Raw genomic sequence first — 26262 nt, forward strand, 5'->3', positions numbered from 1 at the left:
GATCAAGATTAAGACATTTTTGCACTACACTTTGTTTCTTCTTGTCTTCACAGCAATATACAGTTTCGCTCCTAGCAATGGCTTCCCAGATCATACTTCTGGTAAATGTGCTGGCTCGACCTAATCATTTTGGTGGTTTTTGTAGCCACGTTGGAGATAATATGCACAGATTGCACCTTTCTCCAACTAAAGCCCCCCAAAATTACCTTTTTGGGTATGCCTTTGTGACGAGAGGCAGGCTGAGTGCAGAAAAACACATGTGCAATTGCCATGCCATAATACCGGGCAAATTGCACATTTCAGTCTGCAACTAAGTAATGACTGCAAAAAAATTACACAGTAAATTACAACAACTATGTTGATGCTACCATTCACATTGCCTTTGTGAGAGGACAAAATTGGGGTGTGCGTCTGATTTGATTGCAATGCTGGGTACATTAAAAAAAATAAGAGGGCAAAAAGGCTTTAACAGGGCATAAAGAGATTAAAAATTTAACTCATGTGCCCTCTGCTTATACTGTGGAGAAATTCAGTTGAACTTACTTGTCCATCTTCGGTGAACGAGATTAACTGTACTCTAAGCTTCATCACCACAGCTGATATGATTGGCAGTCATAATAAGAGCTAGTGGAATTCTCTAAAAGCTAAGGTGCTTTAATTGTACCTTTATTACTTCTTTAAGGCCCAGCATAACTAAGACTAATTCAAAAATCAAACATAATGCACCATTTGGGTGTTCGTGAAAACAAGCCATCACCAGGTAAATGACCACTTTTACCAATATGTTGAACCCACAAGTGCACTATAAACTTTATGCTGTCATAAAATCTGCTTGTTAAGTAATTGTTGTCTTGTATGCAGCTCTTTGTACTGTGGATTTAGAAAAGATTATAGGCTCTATTAAATTGATGAAAGTGAAGTTGATGTAGCACAGCATAAGATACTTTTATTGCCTTTTACTTCAGTCACAGAAGCTGAAAGCCTTGCCTTAATAAAGGCTAGACTTCAAATGGATTTTCCACTCAGCAGGAAGAGAAAATATAAATGGACACAAGGGTGAGTATCAAGTCTCGATGTGACAACCATTTCATTTCACTTTACTGTTTTGCTTTTCAGCTTTGGTAATGAAGTAAAAATGCTCAGTGTGGGGTCCCAGTTTATTTAGCTTACATCAAACAACAAGGTAAGAACACCCGGGGTGGGTATCTCTGTTATCTGTCTTCAGAACACTGTAGTTTTACCACAGCAGACAAGTGGATGGATGGACACATCTCAACAACATCTGTCATTGCATAACTAAGTTGCCAAGTGTTCATGCAGTGGTAGTTCTTTCACTATTTAACCACATGCATGCAGTACTTTCCGCTCTCACCTGGACACAGGAGTGACATAGTTTCCCGGGAAGACGCCAGAGGCAGCAGTTCTCAGTGACGTGCCTTTGAACCATCCGTCTTGACACTTCTCTGTCACCCGATACATCTCCCCTTTTCTAAGCTCCAGCTCGTCAGCCTTCTGGGGTTTGTAGGCATATAATGCCAGGTATCTGAGAAAGAAAAGTGACAAGCTGCATTGCAAAAGCGAGTCATATAATAACAATATTTAACTCTAAAGGAAATCTTGAACAACTGTTCACCTAATTATAAACTCCCACTGGACATCTTCTTCTTAAAGCATGCATGTGGATTACTCCGAGTGAACAGCAGCAATTCAATCTTTTAATAAGGCAGTGCTGTTTGGTCCTTCCACTATAAATCCCCTGTTTTTGCTGTATATTTCATGTCTGTGTATTACTGTCTCCTTTAGAAATAGAGGGAAGGAGTGGGACTGCAAACACGAACAGTTGTCAACTACTGGTTTAAGTGAGACTATGATTATCACCCTAACACTGCAAATAAATATATACATGTACAGCATGTATAATGTTTTACTCCAAAAGTTGATTCTGTTCATCTGGATGTAGCGTTTTCAGTGGGAGAAACATTTCATCACTCATCCAAGTGACTTCTTCAGTCTCAGCTGACTGCAGGTTTCCCCAGTCTTATAAATAGTGCATTTTATGAAGGAACTGAACTCCCAGCCCATTGTTCCTTCAGTGGTGCTAGTTTCAGTCATTATGTAAATGCATCGTCAATGTTTTACCTTTACTTATCCACTAATGTGTCTAAGAATTAATTCTGTAATGCAGTTGTACAGTTGTTGAATACTAAATAAGAAAGAATATATTTAGACAGATCTTACAATAGCTTCAATTTACTGTTATGACAATTTGAACTATAAGACAACAAAAACACTGTTAAAAAAAAGAAAACATCAAAAGACGCAACACCTTTTTTGCATACTTCCTATTTTTACAGGACAACACTTTTTTTCTGTCTGAAGGACCAGTGTGACCACTAGAGGTGAATGGTACACTTTGCCATACGTGTCTTGGTTTATGTGTTTACACACACATTTATTGATCAGTGTAGTATTTTGAAATGTCCTAAATGTGACTGTATATTGAGTTTTGTGGGTTCCACAACTACTACATATACATGATATCCCGGTACCGGTGCTGGAGTGCACTCATAGTTGTGTGGTGCCAGATTCCAACAGAAGACGATAATACCAGAAAGTAAACAAGTACTATATATGCTGCCTTCCCGTTTCCATGGTAACAGATGTAGGGACTGTCTTCAGTCTCCCCATGGCAACAGGAACAGTTGCCAGGTCAAGAGGAAAACGTCCGACCTCATCAGTAGTATGAACTCACTCCGGATGCACGTGTGCATATTGTGTGTGTGTTTGTGTGTGTGCGTGAGAGAGCGCACGTCTGAGTGTGTACCTACTACTTGGAAAGTGATATTATTAAATCTGACAATGTTGCTGTATTTGGCTCACATCCTGCAGGAAGGACACCGGTTAATAGTAAACAGCACACACACAGGCCATCGCACACACGCGCATACACACACGCGAACTTCTACTTCTATACAAGTGAAGATCTTCACTGGTGTAATGTTGTTCTTGGCACAAATGTATGGGTTTCTTTTTTAACACAATGTCTTTGTTATTTGTTTGAAGAATGATTTATAGTAATAATAAAACAAACAAGCAGATACAAGTAAATCCTACAAAATAATACAATAAAAAAAACAAAACCCCTAAATGTCCCAATTCCCAAACACTGACACTTTAAAAGTTATACCAAAGTAAACACTTTTGCTGTGGTTTACACTAAATAGTCAGTTTTTCTGTTCGAGCCCAAAGCTTTAGAAATTCAAACTTTTACAAATCTCTTTTTTTTACCCTGAAAAAATAACGCTATTATCTTTTTGTAATTTGAAAGAATATTGAGTTTCATTAATGTCTGTCCATTGTTATTATACCATAGTTCTAATTCTAACCTTGTATGGCGCGCAGACTAAGCAGGTGTCCTCACTTTCCAAAAATATCCACACCCTCAAGGTCTCACTCTCAAAATTGGTCCATGCAGCAATGGAAGCACAAGAGAACAATCACATGCTCACCTTGAAGAGACCTTTATTTTCCTAGTTAATTTGTTTGTAGGTTAGTTATGTGGTAAAACTAGGTTAGCAGTGGCACTTCCCCAGGACTGCTGACCACCTAAATTTTTCCAAAGGATTCAATGTAGTTTTTTGTGTTTGTGTAAAGCTAAAGTCTCCAACTGCAGCAATAAATTACTTTATCATGCACATCCTAATGCATAACACCTCTTTTTATGTTGCAATGCATGCAATGTTAGTGTGATAGTCATAGTCTCACTTTTTATGTCATAATCTTTATGACAGAAATCTTTTTTGTGTGCATCTCTCATCCCTCTTAACATGGTCATTTTAATGAAATAACAAAAACCTGTACAGTAAAATGCTGTTAAGAGCCTTGTTACGAAACACTGACGTAAGCATCGCACAAGTGAGGAAATAGCATAACAGAGGTGCAATTTTCCTGTCTGGGGAGAATTTCATCATTGACCAGTGGAGGAGCGAATGTGCAGAGGTGGTGGAACACGGCCAATATCTCAGAGCACAACAAAGGAAATATTTTTAACGCTGCCAACAGGCGGCTTGTGAAATCAAGCTTGGATCTGAGTCGCACGTATGCTGTGATAAACAGAATGGGCAGGTGGAAAAAAGAGAAAAGAAAGTCACAGCTGGGTGAACTCACAGCACTGAGGCATACTCACATGTTGAGTGGGAGCTGAACCTTGGCATGGGCCAGCAGCTCAGAGGTTATGGATGCCACTTTGGGGGGCACCAGCACCCCTGCCAAGGAGGGAGAGGGACCTGGGGGAGACGCATCCTAAAGAAATGCAGAAAGATATACAATGAAAATGCCTACAACCCACATGCAGATTTACAGTATACATGCTGGGTATTATTCACAGAATACAAACTGAACCCACGTCTAAATACAACCAGAGGCAGTATTTGCAAGAGCAATGCGTCTCTAGTGAAATGCTGTAAATAAGAGGAATGATTTTATTTACATGGAACTGGACGAGTAGGTGATTGGGGAATAAGTTATTAAATCTAGAGTAACAGAGTGACTGAAGTGAACTCTGGTTTGTGAAATGCAAGCAATGCCTTAGAGGTGAAACCAAGGAATCAGCAGGGGCAATACACTGGCTGATATTAGTTCCCCGCAGATATATTACATGCCAAGCAACGTATTTGTTGACTGCTGTTTAACTAGAAAATGCACAAAAAATCCAAGTGATTTTCACTATACACTTTTTAAATACAAAACAAGCATAGTACTTGTACATAATGGGGCCACATTACATCTAATCAAGTATTTTCTTATGTTCAAACAAACTGATTTTCCCTGATATAAAAGATCTGCTGCGTTCTGTAATTATGGGGTCTGTGTACATCACAGCGTTCGCATGCACCTGGATGCGTGCAGCCGCTCTGGGGTCAGAGGAGCTGATGAGGACTGGGTGGGAGATCTCCATGCTGTGTCTGTTGTTGAGCTGGGCAGCCCTCTGGCTGACGGATAGAGCGGTAAACGAATGGCGCTTCTTGGCGTTCTTCTTTCCTTCGCCTCTCCGATGGCCAAAGCCGTTTCCATTAGACGGGGACGCGCTTGGGGAGGGCCCGGAAGAGCAGGGGCCCAACGGGGCCGGCTCAGAGCTCGGACCCGGTGCATTAGCTGGTATAGGTTTGTCAATCTCCATCAACTGCTTGGCTGTTTCATTTAACTGCGAGGAGAGCAGAGGAGAGGAGAGGGGGAGGGAACTATGAGAGAGAAGACGTTCAGGTGTTCGATTTCAGACCTGAGTGGTTCAAGTACATCTCCAGTACATTCAAGTGTGTTTGTGTGGCTCTCTTGCTGCTTGTTCTTGCTGGCAGCTTTTCAGACCAGCAGCACAAGAATCATCACTTACAACAGCAGGTCTGGTGAGACTCCCTCTGTGTAACACTTTGACAGTAGCTCAAACACACAGATACTCAAATAACCCACAGAAAGGTGAGCATTCACTTTGCTTGCCAGAGTTTACTCCTTTTCTTCTCACCAATAGATGGTCTTGTACATGTTTCAAACATTTATTTACAGAGTATTTCCAGGAAAAACATTTTTTTGGGGGGGTAAGACACAATCAGCCTGATTCACTAAACAGGGGACTGACCTGCAGAGTTTGGGGGCCACCTCCAAATAGCGCTCATAGGTGTCGTTAGCTGGGTGATTTACAAAAGCTGTGTTGTTTTCTAAACAGGTGCAGTCGGCTCATTTCAATATAAAGCACAAAAAATGAGACATGCTGCTTTTTGGTGTTAAATATTGGAACAATTAGCAGGAAATTATGTGCACAGTAAATCACTTACTTTGCTCTATTGATTTAAAAATTATCCTCCCTATAATTTGCACCTTGAAAAAGGAATTCCCAGAAATACGTATACAACACGGTTAGTGGCATAACCCCAGTTTCCACCTCTTACACGCAATCTTGACACTGCACTCTTTTGTAAATACCATTTTTCTGTTGTTTTGGTAAAACATCCTTTTAAGACATGGCAAAAATGAATGAATCCAAAGCCTCATTAACTGGGTGATTAAAAAAAAAGGTTGGCTCTGTGACTCTAACATCTGGTCAGAGCTCTGGATTTTAATAATGTGTCAATTTTATTTATTCATTTTTTTCAACCAGAAATCGATGAGAAAGAAACACCTACTTTATTTTTTTTAACTTTAAGGTAGAAGAGCTCACACTATCGGTGCAGGTTGTGGTCTGTTTACAGACAGTGTGATTTACCGGCAGAGGAGAAGATGCATCATTTTGTTGAGGTAAAGAAGGAAAATAATTCGAAAAAAATAAGCCAATAAATTACGAGTGCAAAGTATCAAATTCCAGGTTCCCTTACAGCTGATAAATAATTTTACTTATTAAATCCTGATTTATAACAGTTACACATGCGATACACTATATAATAGAAGTATTAGACGTCTAAATTATGGATCGCTGTGCTGGGAAAAAGCACCAGTATAGGAGGTAAAAGCACCTCTGTAAATCTAATCAATCTTGATTATTTGTGGTCAGGCACTGACCTGCAACAAGAAGTTTGTTGGTGTAGTCCTGATCATTGCCGTTTCCTACTGTACTCAGTATGCATCATATTATCAAGGAAAGAGCAAAATGTGTTTATCAACATAAAAAAGTAGTGAAAATATGAGAATGAGTGTTCCATAGAAATTGAATTATGTTATGTTATTATCTGTAATACTTACCAAGCGTTGGAAAACCCCCTATATGAACTAATCTGATTGTGTTTTCTGTGGACGTGAGCACATATTTGATTGCAAATGGGATTACTGAAAGGAACAATTTGTATTTTTTGACCACTATGGAGCTCTGAGGTAGTTTAAGCTGGCAGTGAAGTTGTTTTACTGTCACACGTTGCTTGTACAATCCAATTAGTCATCCAAGCAATCGTTACAAGAACCTGCCGCTCATTAATTCTTCTTACTCCGGTGCTTACGCTGCTTCTCTTTGTTACTGAAGTATCTGTTGCTTGCAATTCAACCTCCCTTCGCCTCACTCAGACAGAAACCCTGCAGCTTTTACATAAATACTATATACGCATTATGACCTGAGTATTTCACTTTTGTTACCTCAGTGAAAGTCTAACATTTCCGCTTCACATTTTTCTTCAGTGTTAAGCAAGGGTCTTTAAAGTGCTGCCTGCAGGCCAATGGCAGCCTATTGTTACATGCTGTGCAGCCTGCAAGCATGCCAAAGAAAGACTGTACATGTACATGTAGTTCATCGGCACTTCATGCCAAATTAAGGTATGACTTGGCACAGAACAAGACCAAAGGAACAACTCCTTTCAATTTTAACTCTTGTATTCTAGTCATCAAAGCAGACTGAATATTTATAAGTTTGAAATATACAGCTGGGCTCAGAAATATCTATGAAGCAGTGAGTTTCTAACAATAAATGTCTGAACAGAGAGATGACATATAAGCTAACGCATCTGATACATTAACAGACATCATCAACTTTGGCATCCTCCAACAAATTCCCTGAGCAACCCCTGGAGAGATATGTGTGGTATATAAGTGTGTGTGTGTTGGAGAGAGAGACTCAGACAAAGTGTGTACAGGGCCGCCCTGTCTGGGTTCAGTGTTGGTGATGTTGCATTTCCATTTTAATAGATATGCTAATCAAAGCCAAATCATATGCTAATGAGCATGATGGATTGATGCTGCAGATATAACTCAGTTTGCTCTCATGAGGTTGACTAGAGGACACACACACACACACACAGTCAGGAATTCATCCAACACTTTCACTAAGTGACTTACACAAACACATTCCAGTTACTGTCTGTGAATGCAACAACTGGACGGATACACAGACGCACATACATTTTCAGCTGTTCCACTGAAAATGGCGCATTAAATGACAGAGGGTGCATGTCGGTGTGTGTGTCTGTGCGTGTTTGAGTGAAAGTGACAGAGCCAGAGAAAAGAGAGCGAAGTTTTGATAGGCGCAGTTCTTCATTTGGTGCTTTTGGCTGAATGAAATCTCCAAGGTCATCTATTATGTGTTGAGCTAACTGTAACGTGTACCTTTTGGAGAGTCAGTTCCTCTCTAGGGGTAATACTGAGACTCGAGCTGATGAGCTGATATCTGCACTGCGAAAGGGTAAGCCAGCAGGACACTTGCATGTACTAGCACAAGCACACACACACAGACACACACACACACGCAGAGAACTGGTGGCAGACATGTGCCAACTTCCTTTTGCTGCAGGGATACATAAAAGTGGAAACTCTCCACAACAAAAACAGAACAAAACAAAGGAAGTCCCAATATGTCTCCCGTTACCATCATTAAACTTAAATCAGTCATTGTCATTTAGCACAAACTTATGCACACTGAGCTCACATCTACCTGAAACCACATCAGCTCCTTCAGCTCCTGCTGCAAACTTACACAACACAGACCAGCCCGCTCATTATATATCCACTCAAAGTCATGTCGGGTACAGTATATTCAAATGCAAAGCATATCTACTCCTTTACATCATCCACCCTACTGTTCTCAAACATTTAACCCCCCCAAAAAACCCAGGCACATCCAATAAATCCACCCAAACTTACCGAATCAAACGAATCACAAATTTAACGATACATTTCCTGCAGTCAGTAAAATTAGATAGTTTCTGTCCTCTTGTTTTAATTCTCTTTTCAATACAGTTGAGATTAGAAATAGAGATGTGGTGATGCAAACTCTTGCATAAGCTCTGAAAGACCTACAGACATTATCAGATAACACGTATATAATGAAAAATTAATTATTTTGGCATGGCTCTTAACACGTGAAATGTACTGACATGAAAAGATTAGAGCACCCGGCTCTGCACGGCTTCCCATGCAATTAAATGAATAGTTTAAAAGAATAGTGTCAAAAAATAACACCCTTTCCCTTTAGGGGAGATCTACTAATGCAGAGGGCCCCAACAAAAAACTCAAAGCTTTCTGGCAAAAAAAATGTTGATACAACTTTTGGTGCAAATTGGTGCAACATCAACCAGCAATGCAAGTGATCTGGAAGTGGTATTTACTTCATATCCAGTAGGGCTGCCACGATTTGTCGACTAGTCACGATTACGTCGACTATCAAAATCGTCGACGACTGATTTAATAGTCGACGCGTCGTTTGAAACTTTGTACGATCACAAAAGACGCAGGAATAAGTGGCAGGATTTAAGAGTGTAATAACGGACTGAAACAGAAGATGGCAGCATTGCATGTACAAGGATGTCAGCTACCGTTAAACCCCGAAGAAGAAGAAGAAGAAGAAGAAGAAGAAGAAGCAGCTGTGTCCCAGAATTCATAGCGCGGCCCAGCGCAGTTTCCAACAATGGCGGCAGCTAGTTAGTTTTAATGTTACTCTTATTATTCTTTCTGGGTCACAAAATAAACGTTTAACATATTTTCAGGCGAGAATGTAGCTGTGCAAACCTCAAATATCTGCTCAGTTTATCAAGACACCGCATATTTTCAAAAGCGCTCCGACGTTTTCGGAGACATCTGTTACCCACTAGCTCGTTAGCGAGCCGGGGGCTAGGCTCACTAGCGCCGTGAGAACACCGGACTCCCCGCAAATCGTTTTCAAACCCACCGCCGTCTTTCGCTACTCAGGTTAAATATATATGAGTCACTTAGATAACTTAAAATGTTATTGTTTGGCTTTTTTTTTAGTATTTTATTTGTTCCTGAGTAAATCGGTTTGTCTGAGATTAAAGTTATAGTTTTTACACAGCTGAATAAACGTCAAGCAGACAGCTGATTATCAGAAGTGTGAGATGCTCCAGAATATACTCCAGTGTCCTGTTATATTTTAGATAGCAAGGAGTTTATTAATCTTCACCGAAACAATCTGCAAATTGTCTTTATTTTTAGTTAGCACAGACCTTAAACACTTAAAGCTGTAAGCTAATGATAGTTATATAAGAGCAGATGCTGCTGGTGCAATAAGCTGTACGTTTTACGTCTAATGGATGATGATCTGATTAGTCGACTAATCGCAAAAATAATCGGTGACTAGTCGACTATCAAAATAATCGTTTGTGGCAGCCCTAATATCCAGTAGGGCAGACACACAGGGATCTTAGTATACTAAGTCAGCTCATGTCTGGCATTAGAATCTATCTCCGCACGGTTCTTGAGTAACCTATGATTGAACCTCACCTTCCCGCCTCTGTATGTGAAAACACAAGCATATTATTTCTGTTTGTCAAGCTCAAATAACAGAGTCACGCACAGGTCAACATTTGCAAATGCACACTCTATCTGTATAGTATAACAGACTTCAAGAACCAACCTCTTACCCACAATTATTTCCAAGCAAATCTAAACCAGCTGTGACCCTTTAATACAAGTACCCGAGATATTAAACACATCCACCTCAAACCGCTTCATTTTTACTAAACACTTTGATGACACCATTTTTAATTCACTCTAAGCTTCTTTTTAAAAAAATCTGCTTTCTGTTATCACAAAAAGTTACCACAAATCCCAGTAATATCTGTTAGAACCCAACAATATGATCTAAATGGGCTGTAATTTTTTCTTGAGCAAGCGGCCAACAGCCTTATGCCTTATACAAATAGCTAATGACAAGCTGTGGGTAATCAAGCAAGTGCAGGACTCTGCCAGACGCACTGCTGCTTTGCACCTGCAGTAGGCACGCCACTTGAGTAGAAGGTCCTTTTAAGTGGCTCGCAATGATGTAGCAACTGCAAAAACAATTTGCCCATATGTGGCTCACCCCACCTCTCAATGAGGTCTGAGTGATGGGATGTTATTGCATCTTTGTTGCATTAAAATCTGGAGCTGTCTACTTATGATTGGATCACTCAAAATTAATGTTAATACCTGGTCTGAACAGGGCCACAGATCGGCAGAGGCTCCAGCTGGGTCCTCCTTATTGGCTTTTAAATGATGACACACACATGCGCGTGCGCACGCACACACATCAAGCACTCACACGTCTGCTCGCACGTCGTCAACATGCCCCTGCACCCCCACTGTGTGAGAGTGATGGAGAGGGCTAAATTATTGATGCATCTCGATCTAATAGGAACCCCTGTGCGTGCGGGTGCGTGTGTGTGTGTGTGTGTATCCCAACACGACTCAGCCTATGGCTTAATCACCATCACCTAAGAGAGTCCTTTTCTAGAGTTGTTAGCTAATTTCAAGGACATTGTGTGTGTGAGATTGTGTGGCCAAGAGTACAAGCATGAGTAGGCTGCAAACCCAGACATAGAGAAAAAATGAAAAATGATTCAGAGAGCAGTATGATTAAAGTTTAGAGAAAAAACACACCACTGATTTCATATACACATGTATATGGATCCTGATTGTAACACATGTGCTGTGTTGTACTACTAAGTGTTTTATATAATATGTGCTTTATTCAGCAAGAAAAAGCAATATAATGTATAAAAGCAGCATATAGGATGACTCCATCCTACAGCGACTTGCCTCTAATCTGTGCATTAAAAATCTGCTTTGACTTTATAAAGAAGACAATGCAGCTACTACACTGCAGCTGAACTCCTGGCACTCCCGCTGTTTTGAAAATCACACACACAAAAGCTCTTTGTAGTGTGGGTGAATCTCCTGTCATTTCTGAAGACTTCATCATTTGTTTTGGACAGGTCATGCGAGAATCAGCGTTTTTACAAATTTGTGGTGTCGTAGAGATAAAAAATTGCAAACACACTTGCTTCGGAACTGTTATTTTAATCCAAACCAGAGTTCTGAATCCTTTTTAATTTTACAGCACAAAGGCCCACAAAGGCATTGGACATGTCATGCAATACCATGCTGAAAAAGACGGATAAACAGAGCGATGCTTTTAAGTTTCTTTGAATTTAGTACACTGAATGAATGGTTATTAATACAGAAAGAGAGAAAACAGAAGTCCTTGTTTGTGCCCCCAACTGATTTGTACCTAACATAACAGAAACTCTAGGTACGCTTCACACAGGAACATCGAGGTACCTTTGACTTAGTCTACATTTTGGATTCTCTGGTTCGCTCTCGCTTTTTATCACTTAAGTTCCACTGTGTCACACTGTGTAGATTGTCATCCATGCCTTCATTTAATCACATCTGGATTACTGTTTACTTGTCTAAGCAAGGCTTCCTTTGAACGTCTCCAAGTTGTTCCAACGCCGCTGCAAGCCTTCTGACTAAGTCTTCTGACTAAGTCTTCTAAATACTCACATATCACACTGTTGCTAAATCAGTTGCTCTGGCTCCCCATCAACTTCAGACTTCACTTTAAGTGAAAATGACTTGACTTTTATAGCTCTGCGTGGACAAACACTGCCATACAACAGTGAACTTTTACATCCATACATCCCCAGCAGGTCCCTGAGGTCATGTGATCAGGACCTGCTGGCTATACAGCGTACGTGACTGTGAAATAAAGGAGACAGAGCTTATGCAACAGTGGCGCCACCGAACTCTGGAACGCTCTCGCTCTGAGTCTGAGATCTGTGGACTTGGTGATCTCTTTTAAAAGGCAGCTAAAAACTCTGCCTGTTTTTCAGCTTTGTTTTTGGCTAACACTTTAGTCTTAGGTTTTTATTATTGTTGTTGGAAAGCACTTATTCATCTTGAAAGGTGCTATATCAATAAAATTTTACTAACTTGTTTAAAAAAAGACATTAAGTAGAAATGAATGGATGTTTTCAGAAAGTACTTGGATTTCTTTAAACTTTGGTGGTTTTTACGCAAATATTTTAATTGTCTGGCCCAGTAAGTCTCTTGTGGTCGAGCTAAAATAAGGCCGACTGCCTTGCCTGAGAGGAAAGGGTCACTGCAAATCAATACAAAGCTGTGGTGGCGCAGCCCCTCACTAAGACACTTAAATTTGTCACCCGTCTGAAAGTGGTCAAGCCTTAACATCCTGATATGGAAGCATAATGTGGAATCTCAATGCGGAAACAGCATGATTAATGGAGAATAATGAACACACAATATGCCTCCTTTCAGAGTGAAATCCCAGCGTTAATTAATATTAATGCTGGAGGCTTTACAACATTTCATTAATCAGCCAAGAACATGTAGCCATCTCCTCTCACATCCTAACTTTAGAGTGAGCACACACTCCGTGTGTCCCTGCTCTCTGCACTTATGGTAGTGAGGTTATTAAAACCAAAGAAAATAAATAATAGATTACTCATTACCACTGGCAGTGAATTTCGACAAGAGATATGCTTTCACTAAGTACAGAGAACAAAGTGCAGCTGTGCTAAAGAAGAATAGAGTTAATGACTACAGTAGTAGCAGTACCTTTGGTAAAATTTATAACTGAATCGGAATGCAATTTAGTTGAAACCTACTTGGTATCAAGAAACAATAATTTAGTAAAGGTGAACATATTCAGCTTTTTTACTGGCGACTATACTGATTTATCCTCCGCTCGCTAACAAATCTGAACCAGTCAACTTCTTTCTTTAACATGGAAAGCTTCTACTTGTCAGTTTTCGGCACATTCCACAGTAGAGACAGCGTTTTATCACTCTTTCAGTGGACACATGCAAAACTAACTTTTGAAGCCTTCATCAAGTGTTTGATAAAAGGAGATCGCATTTTCTTCCTCTTCTCTTAAAAGTAGCAATGTAGCAATGACAATAGATGTGACAGTGGATGTTTTGCTACAGCATCATCGACACTTCTGCAGTGGGTTTGTGTTTGTATGCCATTTTACCTCCACATAAAGAATTGGGAAGATGCCAATCTTGTCTCCCAGCATGCCTTCTGCCCAGTTCTCATCTACTCGCCTGATTACTGTCAGCACCTCATCCTGGGGAGAGAGGAAATGAGTGAAGCTACAAACACACTCAAGTATACACCGTATACCACACTTCCAGAACAATAGACATTTAACTACTTTTGATATGCTGCAGAAAAAACAAAGTTTATTTGTTCTGCCTTTGCATATAAAGCGTTTATGCATAATGACGTGACTTTTTTTAAAACATGGGCTGCTTATGAAAGCATGATCAAATTATTCCAAGTGATGCCTTGCTACCTTGTTGAGGTCCCTGAAAATATATTTAATAAATGGCAAATCAACATTTTTCAAGGCTGTTTATGTTTATGTTGGAACGGCAACTCAGGACTGATACAATTCCAGCACGACACACTGGCATCCTTGCAAGCCACTGCATATTAACTACAAACTGTAACCCTTTTCAGTGACTGCAAGCAGGCTACTGAATTCAAATTACTTGAGCTGCTCCCATTTCAAATGTAAAATGCGAGCTAAAAATGAGCTAAATATGACACTCTGCAGAAATATTTAAAATGACTGCCTTAGGGCAAAGTTAAGGTGAATACTGATGCATCTGTTTTTCCTTTTTTTCTACATCTGCGTGCCCAACCCAAACCAACTTTACATCGATCAACAATCGTGTATATAACAACAAAAACCAACAATTTGATGTCAGTTTACATACTGGTTACCAGTAAATATGTACCTTTGTGTACACTTCCATCTCTACATTGTGCATATGATATAATATCACATGTAATATAATAAATATATGATGTTTTTCCCTCTGCTTCTCCTCTCCTCACATAAAGGTCTTGGTTAGACCATTATGGGATGGCAGTGATAATGCCAGCAAATGACTCTGTATTAGTCATACTGAGTAATTACCTCTCACACTGAGAAAACAATATCACACACACTGGTTCTGCATGACAACACGCATACAGAACTCCACGGGGGCACGTGTCTCTGTGTGAATTATGGTCTTGCATGATTTTTAGTTGTTAACCTGTTGATTAGTTTAACCCTAAAAATCAAAATAATGTGATGCCCCAGCATTATCTGTTCTCCTGGATGCAGAGAGCGGTGTGTCGGAAACAACGTGTGTACACTTTACATTACCGTGATAGGTCTTAAGACGCCCACACTAGACTGAACATTACACTGTAATTTAATAAACTATCTTGTTCTCTTGCTGCAGACACATTTAGAGTGCAAAGACAGAGTGGAGGTGTCGAGCCTTCAGTCCTAGCACAAATGAGGCCTGTGTAACAGCGGGAAAAAAATGATAAGCTCAGAGGAACACAACATTACGGAGAATACAAATTACTGTTTACACCAAGCCCGACCTGGACGTGCACTGCTCAAGGACTGAGTGCCTTCTCTCATTTCCATCCTATTCAAAGTATAATTTGAGTGATATTTTTGACATCGGCTACTCAGATTATCTACCTCTTATATGATAAAGGTCATTAAGATCAGTAAGACTGACACAGAAAATGTACCCACGCTTGTACAATTTAATTCCCAAAATACAGAAAGCTGCGGACAGCAAGTCCCGAGGATAGTTAATGCCAGTTCTACGTGTATTTGAGCTTAACGGTATTATAAGATAGAGACATCATTACTGGCAGCAACATGATACCCAACCAATTAACAATCTGCTTGGCCACAAAGAGCAGAAATACACGTTTTTTTTCTTGCACTTCCAGTTCACACTTCCTGTCTTTTGTAAAAGCACCATTTTTTTCCTGCACTCATGATGACGCACAACCACAAGCGCATTAGAAGTACTGGAGAGTAGAATGTAATAGACATTTTGACACTCCAATCACAGATCCACGAGCAAAAAAGAGCCCATGCTACACAGCTGGTTAGGATCCAGGCACTGTTGGGAGTAATGCCTTACAGAGCAACACGTTATTGTAATCAGGTTAGAGTTTTCAGTACAATAGTAGTGTACCATGTTACCGTAGTAAATTTGGCAATTATATTACAGTCTTAATTACAGTTGAAACCAAGCACACCATTGTTTTTCTTGTGACATTACCAATACGTTTGATGAGTCACATGGCCCTCTTCCTATTGAAAAAACAAAAGTTGTATCCAAGATGGCCGACTTCTAAATGGCCACCATGGTCACCACCCATCTTGAGGAGTTTTCCCCCTCACATATACTAATCTGCCACAAACAGGACTTTAATATCACCAACCATTCCCATTTTATTACGGTGCATCCATATAAATGGCCCACCCTGTATAACACTGGACTTATTTTTCTACGAAGGTTTGAACTTTGAGAGAAAAGTGTGAAAATGTTCATGCCTGTCTGAGAAAAGTGTATAAAGTGTGTAGTGAGGGGTTTTACAGCCTTAAAACACATTGTAAAAAATAAAGCTGACTACTTCGCGGATTTCACCTATTGCGGGTTATTTTTAGAACGTAACTCCTGTGAAAAACGAGGGACCACTATACTATTATTTTATTGAAGAAAAGGAGCGTGTTTGTAAAGTGCAAACAACGCCCAGGACAGAAAATCCATTACCTTGCTAACCCAATTTCTGCACAGACAGCATGCTAACACAAAGCTAGCCAAGAACCCAGAGTGATGGTACAGCTAAGCTATGCTGAGCCCAGCAGCCAGAGCCTGAACTTCAACAGTCTCTTTGTAAAGGTTTTCTTTGCTTTGTGTTGTCAGCTTTTTGTTTAAATGTAAACACTAAAGAACAATCTTTTGTGTCCTCATTGGGACATAAAGCATTTGTGTTGGTGTGTAGAACTGTAGCCTGGAGTTTATACTGTTAGCTGGTAATTATGTAACAGTGAATTTCAGATAATTTTATGGAGTAATGAGAAAGTAATGTGACATCTACATTTTTACATATAAGAGAAAGTTAGGTAGGGTTATGTAGCAAAATTCCTGAAATAGCCCATCCCAATTTTGCAATGCAGACACAAAGCACATATCTGCTTCATAGAAAGGCAATAGTGTCCTCCAGGTGGTTGTTCCTCTCTGGCCTTTGCTTTGGAAAATACTTTTAATATTAATTTCACATCAAACAAACCAAAACCCCACAATGGATTTTACTCCATGCAAATCCACATGAAAAAGAATAGATTAGACTCCACCAGTAAATAAATAGTGGTATTTTAGTGGAGTTTTTGAGTATAATCATGGTGTAAATGCTGTCTTGGCATTAAAACAGAAGAATATTATTTGAAGATGGGCATAGAGAGTATCAGTTGCCAGAACTTTCATTTCCCCCCCCCAAAAAAGAGTGAGTGTTAAAATTCAACTTCAGCCAAATCCTCGAGGAGACTGGTAATGATTGCAGTGCAGCAACTCCCCGCTACTTGTCTGCTGTCTCCATAGTAGAAAACCTCATAACAAACACAATACACAATCACTTACACTGATGAAAACATCAGCTGTAAAATAAAAAAAAAGTGGTGTAAACTGTTAAAATGAGAGAGAACAAAGTAAAACATGAAACTGCAACTACAGTCGCTTTAAATACCAGCACCTTCAAGTAACACACTACCGCAAATAGTAATACTTATTCTGGTTTTCCGCTCAGACAGATCACATGACTTTATAACAGTAACAAAGGCATTCGTTTTCTAAGTCAAACAATTAGATTTCATGAACAGCACTGATCTTATCAGAGACAGCAGACTATTTTGTTATCTGTGGACTCCACTGAGGAGAGCATGCACTTGTTTCTCTGTTTGAAGATGTTCCAGTTTACATTCTGTGAACCAATCTGTAGAGCAGGGTCTGAGCTAATAAATTATTAGTGCCCTACAAAGAACCAGCCTGGTTTAACACTACAGATAAGTGTTTTCTCCTGCTACAGTATTTATGCTGTTGTAAATTCTGAACACATCAGTCCTTCGGATCTTTTTACTGATTTAAGCATGCAGCCTTTTTTTAAATGTTATTCTGTGTCGGATATTAAAAAAGCATGTGTATACTATGAGTGTGTGCTACCTTGCTGAAGGCCAGACAGTCTTTATCCTGGTCCTTGTCTTTGACCTCAAAGTCATACAATGCTTTGCCCTGGGGTGGAGTTTGGCTCAGGGGACGCAGCAGCTGGATGTAACTAGCAGGCAAGAAACCATGACAACCATTGAGCTCGCCGTGGTACCAGTTGTCATCCACCTTGCGTCGCAGGATGATGATGTCACCTTTGGAAAACTGGAGGTCGCCCGGTTCCTTGCCCTCATAAGAATAGAGGGCTTTGCCGCAAGGTAGCGCTGGGATATTCTGTGAAGCATACACACAGAAGCACTTAATATCAGAAGAAATTTATAACGTTTTAGAAGGGCATCAATAAAAAGCATTAAGGAAAGGGGTGGATGGCATGTGCTATTCGGGTGCTTTTTCATGTTAAATACTACATTTTTGTGTCTCTTCAGGTTTTTAAAAACCCTTCCAATAAATCTTAGAAGATAAATTCTGTAATATACACTCTGAAATCATAACCTACATGATGAAGGGGTCAAAACAGAAGCTAAAAGGATTAGATTAGAGCACTTGGTTGCTGGTGTTTTGAAATGATTTGCATTTTCCTCTTATATTTCAATATGAAGAATGCTCTCCAGTACAGCAGGAGTTATTAATATAAAAGGTTCGACGGCAGGTGTTCTTTTGACATAAACATCTTACACAGAGCAGCTTTAAGAGCTTTTTTACATCTCTACAGAAGACTAAAAGCATTTCTGTTTAAAATTAGTGCAACTGTGCTGAAATGTTAGGCGATAACTACACTTGGGGTTGACAGATTACAGGGTAATGCTTTTTTATTAAATTCTGTTAAGATGCAACAGAATTTCCCTTTGTGTCATGTCCGGAATAAATGGGCTTCAGGTCTGTTTGCTAATCACAAACAAGGTGGTGACCCCTGCAGCGATGAGTAAATGAAGTAAAAAAAACAAACCCTGGAGGTAAACATGCTATAAACCAACTTAAAACACTGGCAAATCAAATATATTACAAACTACAGGCCCTGGAGACAAATTTGTAGAAATTGAGGATTGGATATGTGCTTGAAGGTTCATTTTATCCCCCCCCAGCAGTATGTGAGATATGACGGGTTATTAAAATGTTTGCAAGGTAATTGCTGCTCCCACCTTGGGCCAAACATAGTAATTTTCAAAATGCCAGAACGGCATGAAGCATGACTCCCGTGAGTTTCATCAAAATCAGGTCCTCGGTGTCTTACTTATCAAATGTCCAGGACAAACGCACCATTTATCCTCCACACATCAGATACATGAAGCAAACTTGAGTAAAATGATTAAAACGTCACACTGAACTCAATTTGTGTTAAAACTGCATTTAACTAGTGTGCTTTTGAAATCATTTAAAATAATGATTTGCTAGGCAGATACCCAGCATGCATAGGCCTATCACAGGTACACAAGACTGTAACTCTTGCCCTATGACAGCGGATATAGGTTTCAGACCTGCAGACTCTGCAGCCCTAAATTGGAAGTTAATGGATGGATGGATGGATACTGTATGAAATCCTTGGGGTATACATTCTGCTATATGTGCTGCTCTGTCTGCAGCACATGTAACAGAACATGAATCACAGCTAAGCAGATGGCGTCTTAATTGTAAGTTACTGACTAGCTCGTACAATAAATTGCTGGAAAGTTCATGAACAATTACCTCATCAATCCTGCCTTTTCAATATGACTCTGACATACATATATATTTGGGTTGTCAAAAAAATGAAGACTCAGATAGTAATTGATTATAAAAAATTAATATTGGATTAGACACTCCTTTGCAACAGTATTGATATTGTTCACATTGAATTCAGGCAGGTACATAGCCCTCCCCTCACTAGCAGTTATAACAGATGATTTGTAAGGTCAGTAAAGCTCCTGTTTCGAGAATATTAATGTTTTTAACAGTTATATCATAAATGCGGATATGTTTGAGTCAGTCATTTCTTTTGGGAGCACCCCGACAGCCACAATAGCCTCTTGTTAGGTTATTACGGTAGTGGCGAGTGGCTGTGACTAATGATGAAAGGATAAAGTTAATGTGGGAGTCATTCAGCTAACATTATCGGTCCTGCCTGTCTGTCATTTTAAAACAGTCTTAGTTTACCAGGATAGCTTGATTATTTGTGTCCAATGAGACGTCAGAGAAGGAAAAGAGTATGGTGCAAGTCACTATTATTATTACTATTACTTGCTTTAGGTGAGTGTTGTTGTTGATGTTATTATTTGTATTTTTCTAAACTTTATTTAAAAATAATTTATATTTGTCTTCCTGTGGTGTATTGAAAAAGTATTGAGAATTGTGTTTGAAAGTTTGAAATTCCCCCAGTTAAGAATAAACATGAATAAATAAAAATTCAGCATAGGCATCATCCCAAAAGCTCCAGTAATGGTGGGACCTACATGATAACACAGCACTGGCATATCTGAATAGCTACTGTAACATGCTATTTCTAACTTACAATAATAAAGACTTCTGTTTAGAGTGCTAATATAAGTAGCAGCCTTTTTTCCCTGTTAACATATTCTTCCCTTTACCTTAACTTCCACCCCTTATGCCTTAGAGAGGATTAGCTTAAATCCATACCCAGTTTTCTCTGCCACATTGAACCTAGGTTGATATGACAGGTGTGGGGGCATAAACACAAGATGTGCTCTGGATGCTCTTGCCAAATATTAGCTGTTCTCTTAATTATTTCTTTTTGTACTTGGAAATGTAAGCCACTCTGTTGAGCAAACCCATATACAATATGATAGCGACAATAGGATCTGACATTTTTCCATATCATTTTTAGCACAGTAGGAAAAACTATCTCTACACTGTAACACAATTACAATGCTGTTTCTTTATTTGGTGTTACATAATGCTGCCTATTGAAAGGATCATCATCTGGTGAGATATTATGACAGTTTTCTAGTATGCTCTAGGATAATATCATGTCTGTAGATAATAGAATGAAGACATTTTCATAGAGACAATACCCCTTAACCAGCTAATTATAAGTCCTCAGTCGCACAGGCCTTGAGACAGATTAGCAAGCATCTGGCAAGTGAGAAAAATAATGTATTCCCCTGACCTGTTGCTAGTGGTTGCTGGAGATTGCTGGTTGATGCTAGGTGAAATTAGTTGCATAGAGGGTGCTGCAGCACAACCTCCTTGCAATTGCTTTAGTAATTGTCACGCTCATTCATAGTTTGCATTAAAGCCACAACTTGTCTGCACTCACTATTTTATTTTGAAACTTGAAAAGGTGTAACACAAACCAGAAACTTTGATTTCAAGGTAAAAGTTGTACCTTACTGCTGCAATCGTCACATTTCACAAGGCACAACTTTTACTTTGAAGGCCTCTGTTTCCAGTTTGCGCCGCACCAATCACATTTTCACGACCTCTTGGTGAATAGTTTGCAAGCGTTTGCAGCCAAGTTGGCATCTGCCATGCAAACTACGGGCAGCCACGGTAACCAGCTAGCGACGAAAACAATCCCAAGAAGTTTTTTGGTGCAGCACCATAGGCCTCTTTGCTACCGATTTCACACTAGTGATTTCCGGCAGCCTCAGAAACCACTCAGCAACTGGTCATGGAATACGTACTTTTCCCTAGCTCAGTGACCAGCTGATGGCAAGGGTTCACTGACCAGTCTGTAGGTCAATGGGGTTCTACCTGTTTATTTCAGAGTGACTTTTAGCAATCTCCAGCAACCACTCGCAACTGATCGCGCAACACACTTTTTTCTCTCACAACCAGCTTGTGTGCTCAAAAAATCATAAATTTTCTCTGACTGTGTGTGACCCTTTAGCAAATAACTGTGGGTTGAAGGTGAGCCACTGTTGGAGAAGTTATTTAACCTGCCTACGTGGCATGCTATAGGGGAAATCTTGACAGCAATAGCAACAGCAAGTAAGGGGGAAAGGCTAATATAGTCTAGATTCAGCAAGTGAGATAAAACTGTCATTTTCATATAACCAGTGATACATAGATATGCATCATCGCAGTACACCTATATTTACTTTCTCCAACACCACACACACACACACACACACACACACACACACACACACACACACACACACACACACACACACACACACACACACACACACACATAAACAAACACTGCAGCGTTCAGCAGACACTTAATAAACCGAACATGTTCTTGGAGGCAAGCGGTCCTGAAAGGGAGTTTATCTTAAAGAAGATCCAGGTAAACAAACAGCACTGTGTAACAGAAGAGACAATGCATGAGAGTGAAAACTTATTTTCTTCACAGAGAAGCTGTTTACAATAACACAAACACACGTACACACACTGACATTTTATACACTCACATATAGATAGATTCTCCCCAGACAGAGCACTGAAGAGAACAGCCTGAGGCTCCCCTGCCTGACTGTTTTGAGATCAGTGATGACGCAATAAGAGGAAACACACACACAGACACACGCAAACAACTAGAAAGTAAAATAAAATATTAATGCTGCTTTAACTATTACTACTGCTATTTCTCTCTTCTACTGTAACACATTTAATACAGCTTGTGTTTCACTACTATACAAAACAACACTTGATCAAAGAAGACCTTCCACTAAACATATTCTCCTCCTCTCCTTAGTGCCAGACCTGCCGGCACAGATGTTGGGCAGAAAAGTGTGGATTGAGGTCAGGTGTGTTTAAAACAGGGGTGTGAAACATAAGACCCGGGGGCCAGAATTGGCCCGGCAAACATTACCTTTCGGACCACTAGACCGCTTTAGAAAAAGTGAAAGAGGGCATAAAGTTTGCACATTTAAATGCATTTTAATAAGTTTTACAGTTTTTTCCTGCTGATAAAGACCTCCCCCATGACAGTTTATACCATACCAAAATAATCACGTAAAGGACAAACAGTTAAATGACTATCAGCGATCAAAATGTCTGTTTTTTATAATGGGTCCACAGTAAAAAGAACAGAATTTTCTGTGAAATATCAGAAAATGTCTGTTTTACAATTACAGCTCAGTCTGTGCAATGAGCTACCAGAAACGTTTCTGCAATTTCACACATTTCTTTCATTTACTACACAGGCATTTCTTTATCGTGTAAAAAAATTGAGATGTATTGTTGAAATTGGACATTTTTACTTATATTTAGACATCTCGGGGATTAAATGTGTAGCTGAACAGTTTCCACTGAAAGAAAGAGGAGTTTCACTGGTCCAGCCCACTTAAGATCAAAATGAGCTGTTGTGTGGACCATGTTGTAAAATGAGATAAAGGATATTCTTCTTCTTTCAAACCAAAATAATACATACGCACAGGGATTCCGATTTATGCGCAAGGGCATTCATGTCAGGTTAAAACAGGAAAGAGCTTTTCCTAACCTGCTGCCACAAAGCGCAGCTCCTGGTGCTCCATCTGTGTGTGCACAGGATGTGTTCAGGCACAGTAGCAGTAGGTTGCTCATGTTTTGGAAGTGCTCGGAGCCCAGCGCACAATAAAGCACACAATGCAACAGCTGCATGTGCAAAACACAAAAAAATAGACAACCTGCGTAGACAGCTGGTACACAGCTGGATTCATTAAAAGAGGAATCTATTCTGTAAGTAAGAGGTGGTCGACTGAAGGATGCAGCTAAAACACTTCCTCTTACCTAAAATGACGTGACCTGATATTTTAGTGGACGATTTTTTGGCAGATAACAAAATGTAATAAACTACTTTGTCATTATTTTAATGATACGCTGTAAAAGTGTAGCTTCCAGCATTACATCAACAATTCATCTTCATGTTATTAAAAAATGTAATCTGAGTGGCCTTACATTTCCAAGAAATATTTGCCATTTAGATTGGTTTTATAAACTGTGTACATAGTTCCAAGGAGACGTACTTCAGCGAGGCTGCAATTCATTTTGAGAAGACTCCCCCAAAACTGGGAGTTTCGCTTAAATAGTTGCAGATGGCAAAGATGGTGGTGGAGATGTGAGACATTGTAATCTGGCAAAAGAAAGACAGTACTGGAGGAAGAACAGCTACGTCACACAAATTTCTTAGTCTTCATTTCCCTTTGGAAGACTCACTTGTTTCTTCTCACCTGTGCCCCTACAACTCTCATTTTCTGCACTCCCTCTATGTTCTTCTTATCCTTCCTCCTCTGATTATTTTCACCTTTCTCTCTTTCCCTCAGCCCTTCCTCCCTCTCTTCAATCTTTATTTGCCTGCCCCTGGGCCAACAGACTGGGTGGTAGAAGCTGCCGCATGGCTTCATCAGGGAATTGCTGTGTTTGCTGCTCAGTGCCGGGAGGAGGGCGATGGCTACGCTCTCTCTGCTTGGCGATCATCTGAGACTGCAATACATGCCACAAGAACAAAGCCATTTTATCAATCATCTTTGGAGGAACAGTCTTTGCTTGGCAGTTCTTTTTGGTAATAAACTGATATGTATCATTGTGATATATTAGTATTAGTAGTGACAGGGTGGTGCAGAACCAGACAGTTCTAGGTCTGGACATCATGACAGGGAGATTCAGAGTTTGCATGTTCTGCCTGTGCGGGTTTTCTCTAGGTACTGTTTGTGTGTATTTTAGTTGCTTCCCACTTCCCAAGTGTGAGATTAAGTGGTGATTCTGAATTGGTGTGGATGTGAGTGGGAGTGGCTGTCTGTCTCTCTGCTAGCCCTGTGACAGACTGGGTATTGTGTGTACAAATGTGGACACTTCTTAATCTTTCATTTCAGATGTTTTCAATCCCATTGTACCAGGTGTATAAATTCAAGTACCATGCAGTCTGCCTTTACAAACATTTGTGACAGAATGGGCCATTTCAAAGAGCTGGTGAGTGGTATTGCTGCAAAGTAAAAGTTTTCAGGAGCCACAGCAGCTAAGCCACAAAGAAGCAAACCATGTAAAGTTACAGAATGATGAGCCATATAATGTGTTAAAGTTGCTAACACTCTGCTGACTCAATAATTGCAGAGATCCAAACCTCCACATTAACATCAGTACAAGAATTATGCACTAGGGCCTTCATGGCATTGGTTTCCATGGTTGAGCAGCTCCTGCTGGTGTAAAGGGTATTTGTCTCATAGAGTGTATGAGTTAATCTAATTCCGTTTTAAAGCAATCCCCCCCTAAAAACTCTGTTAGTGAGCATTTAAGCAGAAATGTTTGTGTTTAAGTGCAATAAACACAACCCAGCTGAGCCAGATGTTGCCACTAATAACACTGCTGTCCTCCTGTGAGCTTTAACCTGGACTACAAGCCGAGCTTGCAAGTAAAAAGTGTATTCTCTGTTAAGAAAGATGTAAGGTAAATGTTTTCATTACACAAGATACATAATCTGCCACTGAAAGTCAAGTGAAATTTAATATAGAACACATTTCAAAGCAAGAAATATAAAAACTAACTAATATAAAACAATAAAAACAGGATTATTTGGCCACTGAAAACAATCTAAAATGTAGGCACACTATCTAAAAGGCAAAATACCTGAAATAAAATGTAGAAAAATCAAAAAAAATAAAATAAAATTGGAGTGCAAGAAGTTTAATTTATCATTTATTAATTCAGCTGGAAACATTTAACTTCAACACTCTTCAACACACACTGTATATTCAGTATATTCTATTCAGATACACACATATTCTATTCAGTAGGTAATTTGGCATACACCAGTGCTAGGGTTAACTAGATGCTTTCAGCTTTCAAGTTGCTAAATGAAAACATTACTCTGCTACACACTAAAACCTTAACATTTATGTACAAAACTAAACCTAAAATTCCAGGAACATTACATTTAGAGGACTTAAATATTTCTTTTTACTGAATTTGAACGTTCCTTCCACCCTAATGTTTCTCTGCTGCTTTCATTCCACCCATTACCCCAATTGTTTGACTATAACACTATTAATGCTTTTCTAAGTGTCTCTGTAGCACTGTAAAAACCCTTTAACATGTTAAATTTACTGTATAAACATTCCAGCACATATGAAAAGGTCCCTGAGTCACTCTGTTCTCTCTAATTGCATCTAATTGAGCTGTAATTCATCCCTTGCAGCTCAACACAAAACTTTGCTTTGCTACGAGGTACCCCTACCCTCATAATTTAGACATTATTTGAATGGCTACAAAGTATTTAGAAATGCAGTTTTACAATTACACCTTTGTATATAGCCACTTTTATTGCAATTTGTATTTCCTATGAATAAATTAAACAAAATAAACCCCTTTCATTTACAAATAAAACCCTTTAGATAAGCTAGTTCCAGCTTCATTTTTGTAGAAGATTTATATATTTTAAGCTGTCCTACTCTTGAATATTTGTAGTAGCAGATCGGGGGATGCAAAATCTCCCCGGCAGAAAATTGCATTCTACATGCACAACACAAAGTTTTTAGAATTAATTACAATTTTTTACATCATGGCCATCCGGGAAAACTGCTTCACCTACAAGATTAACGTCAAGCGG

The 26262-nt window shown here is 39.5% G+C and overlaps 1 protein-coding gene across 3 annotated transcripts in view; it reads right to left on the reverse strand.

Moving 5' to 3' along the window:
• The window catches only part of LOC113008489 (E3 ubiquitin-protein ligase SH3RF3), a 116851-nt gene that overhangs the window by 22137 nt on the left and 68452 nt on the right, over positions 1-26262 (reverse strand). For all 3 annotated transcript variants that reach the window (XM_026145937.2, XM_026145941.2, XM_026145938.2), the window contains exons 2-6: positions 17796-18071; positions 13739-13834; positions 4895-5203; positions 4187-4302; positions 1373-1543 (exon numbers count right to left, since the gene is read on the reverse strand). In XM_026145937.2, the coding sequence (XP_026001722.2) occupies positions 1373-1543; positions 4187-4302; positions 4895-5203; positions 13739-13834; positions 17796-18071 (968 nt within the window). The remainder of the gene's footprint in view (positions 1-1372; positions 1544-4186; positions 4303-4894; positions 5204-13738; positions 13835-17795; positions 18072-26262) is intronic.

Source organism: Astatotilapia calliptera, chromosome 16 (genome assembly GCF_964374335.1).
Source record: "Astatotilapia calliptera chromosome 16, fAstCal68.1, whole genome shotgun sequence".
NCBI classification, from domain to species: domain Eukaryota; kingdom Metazoa; phylum Chordata; class Actinopteri; order Cichliformes; family Cichlidae; genus Astatotilapia; species Astatotilapia calliptera.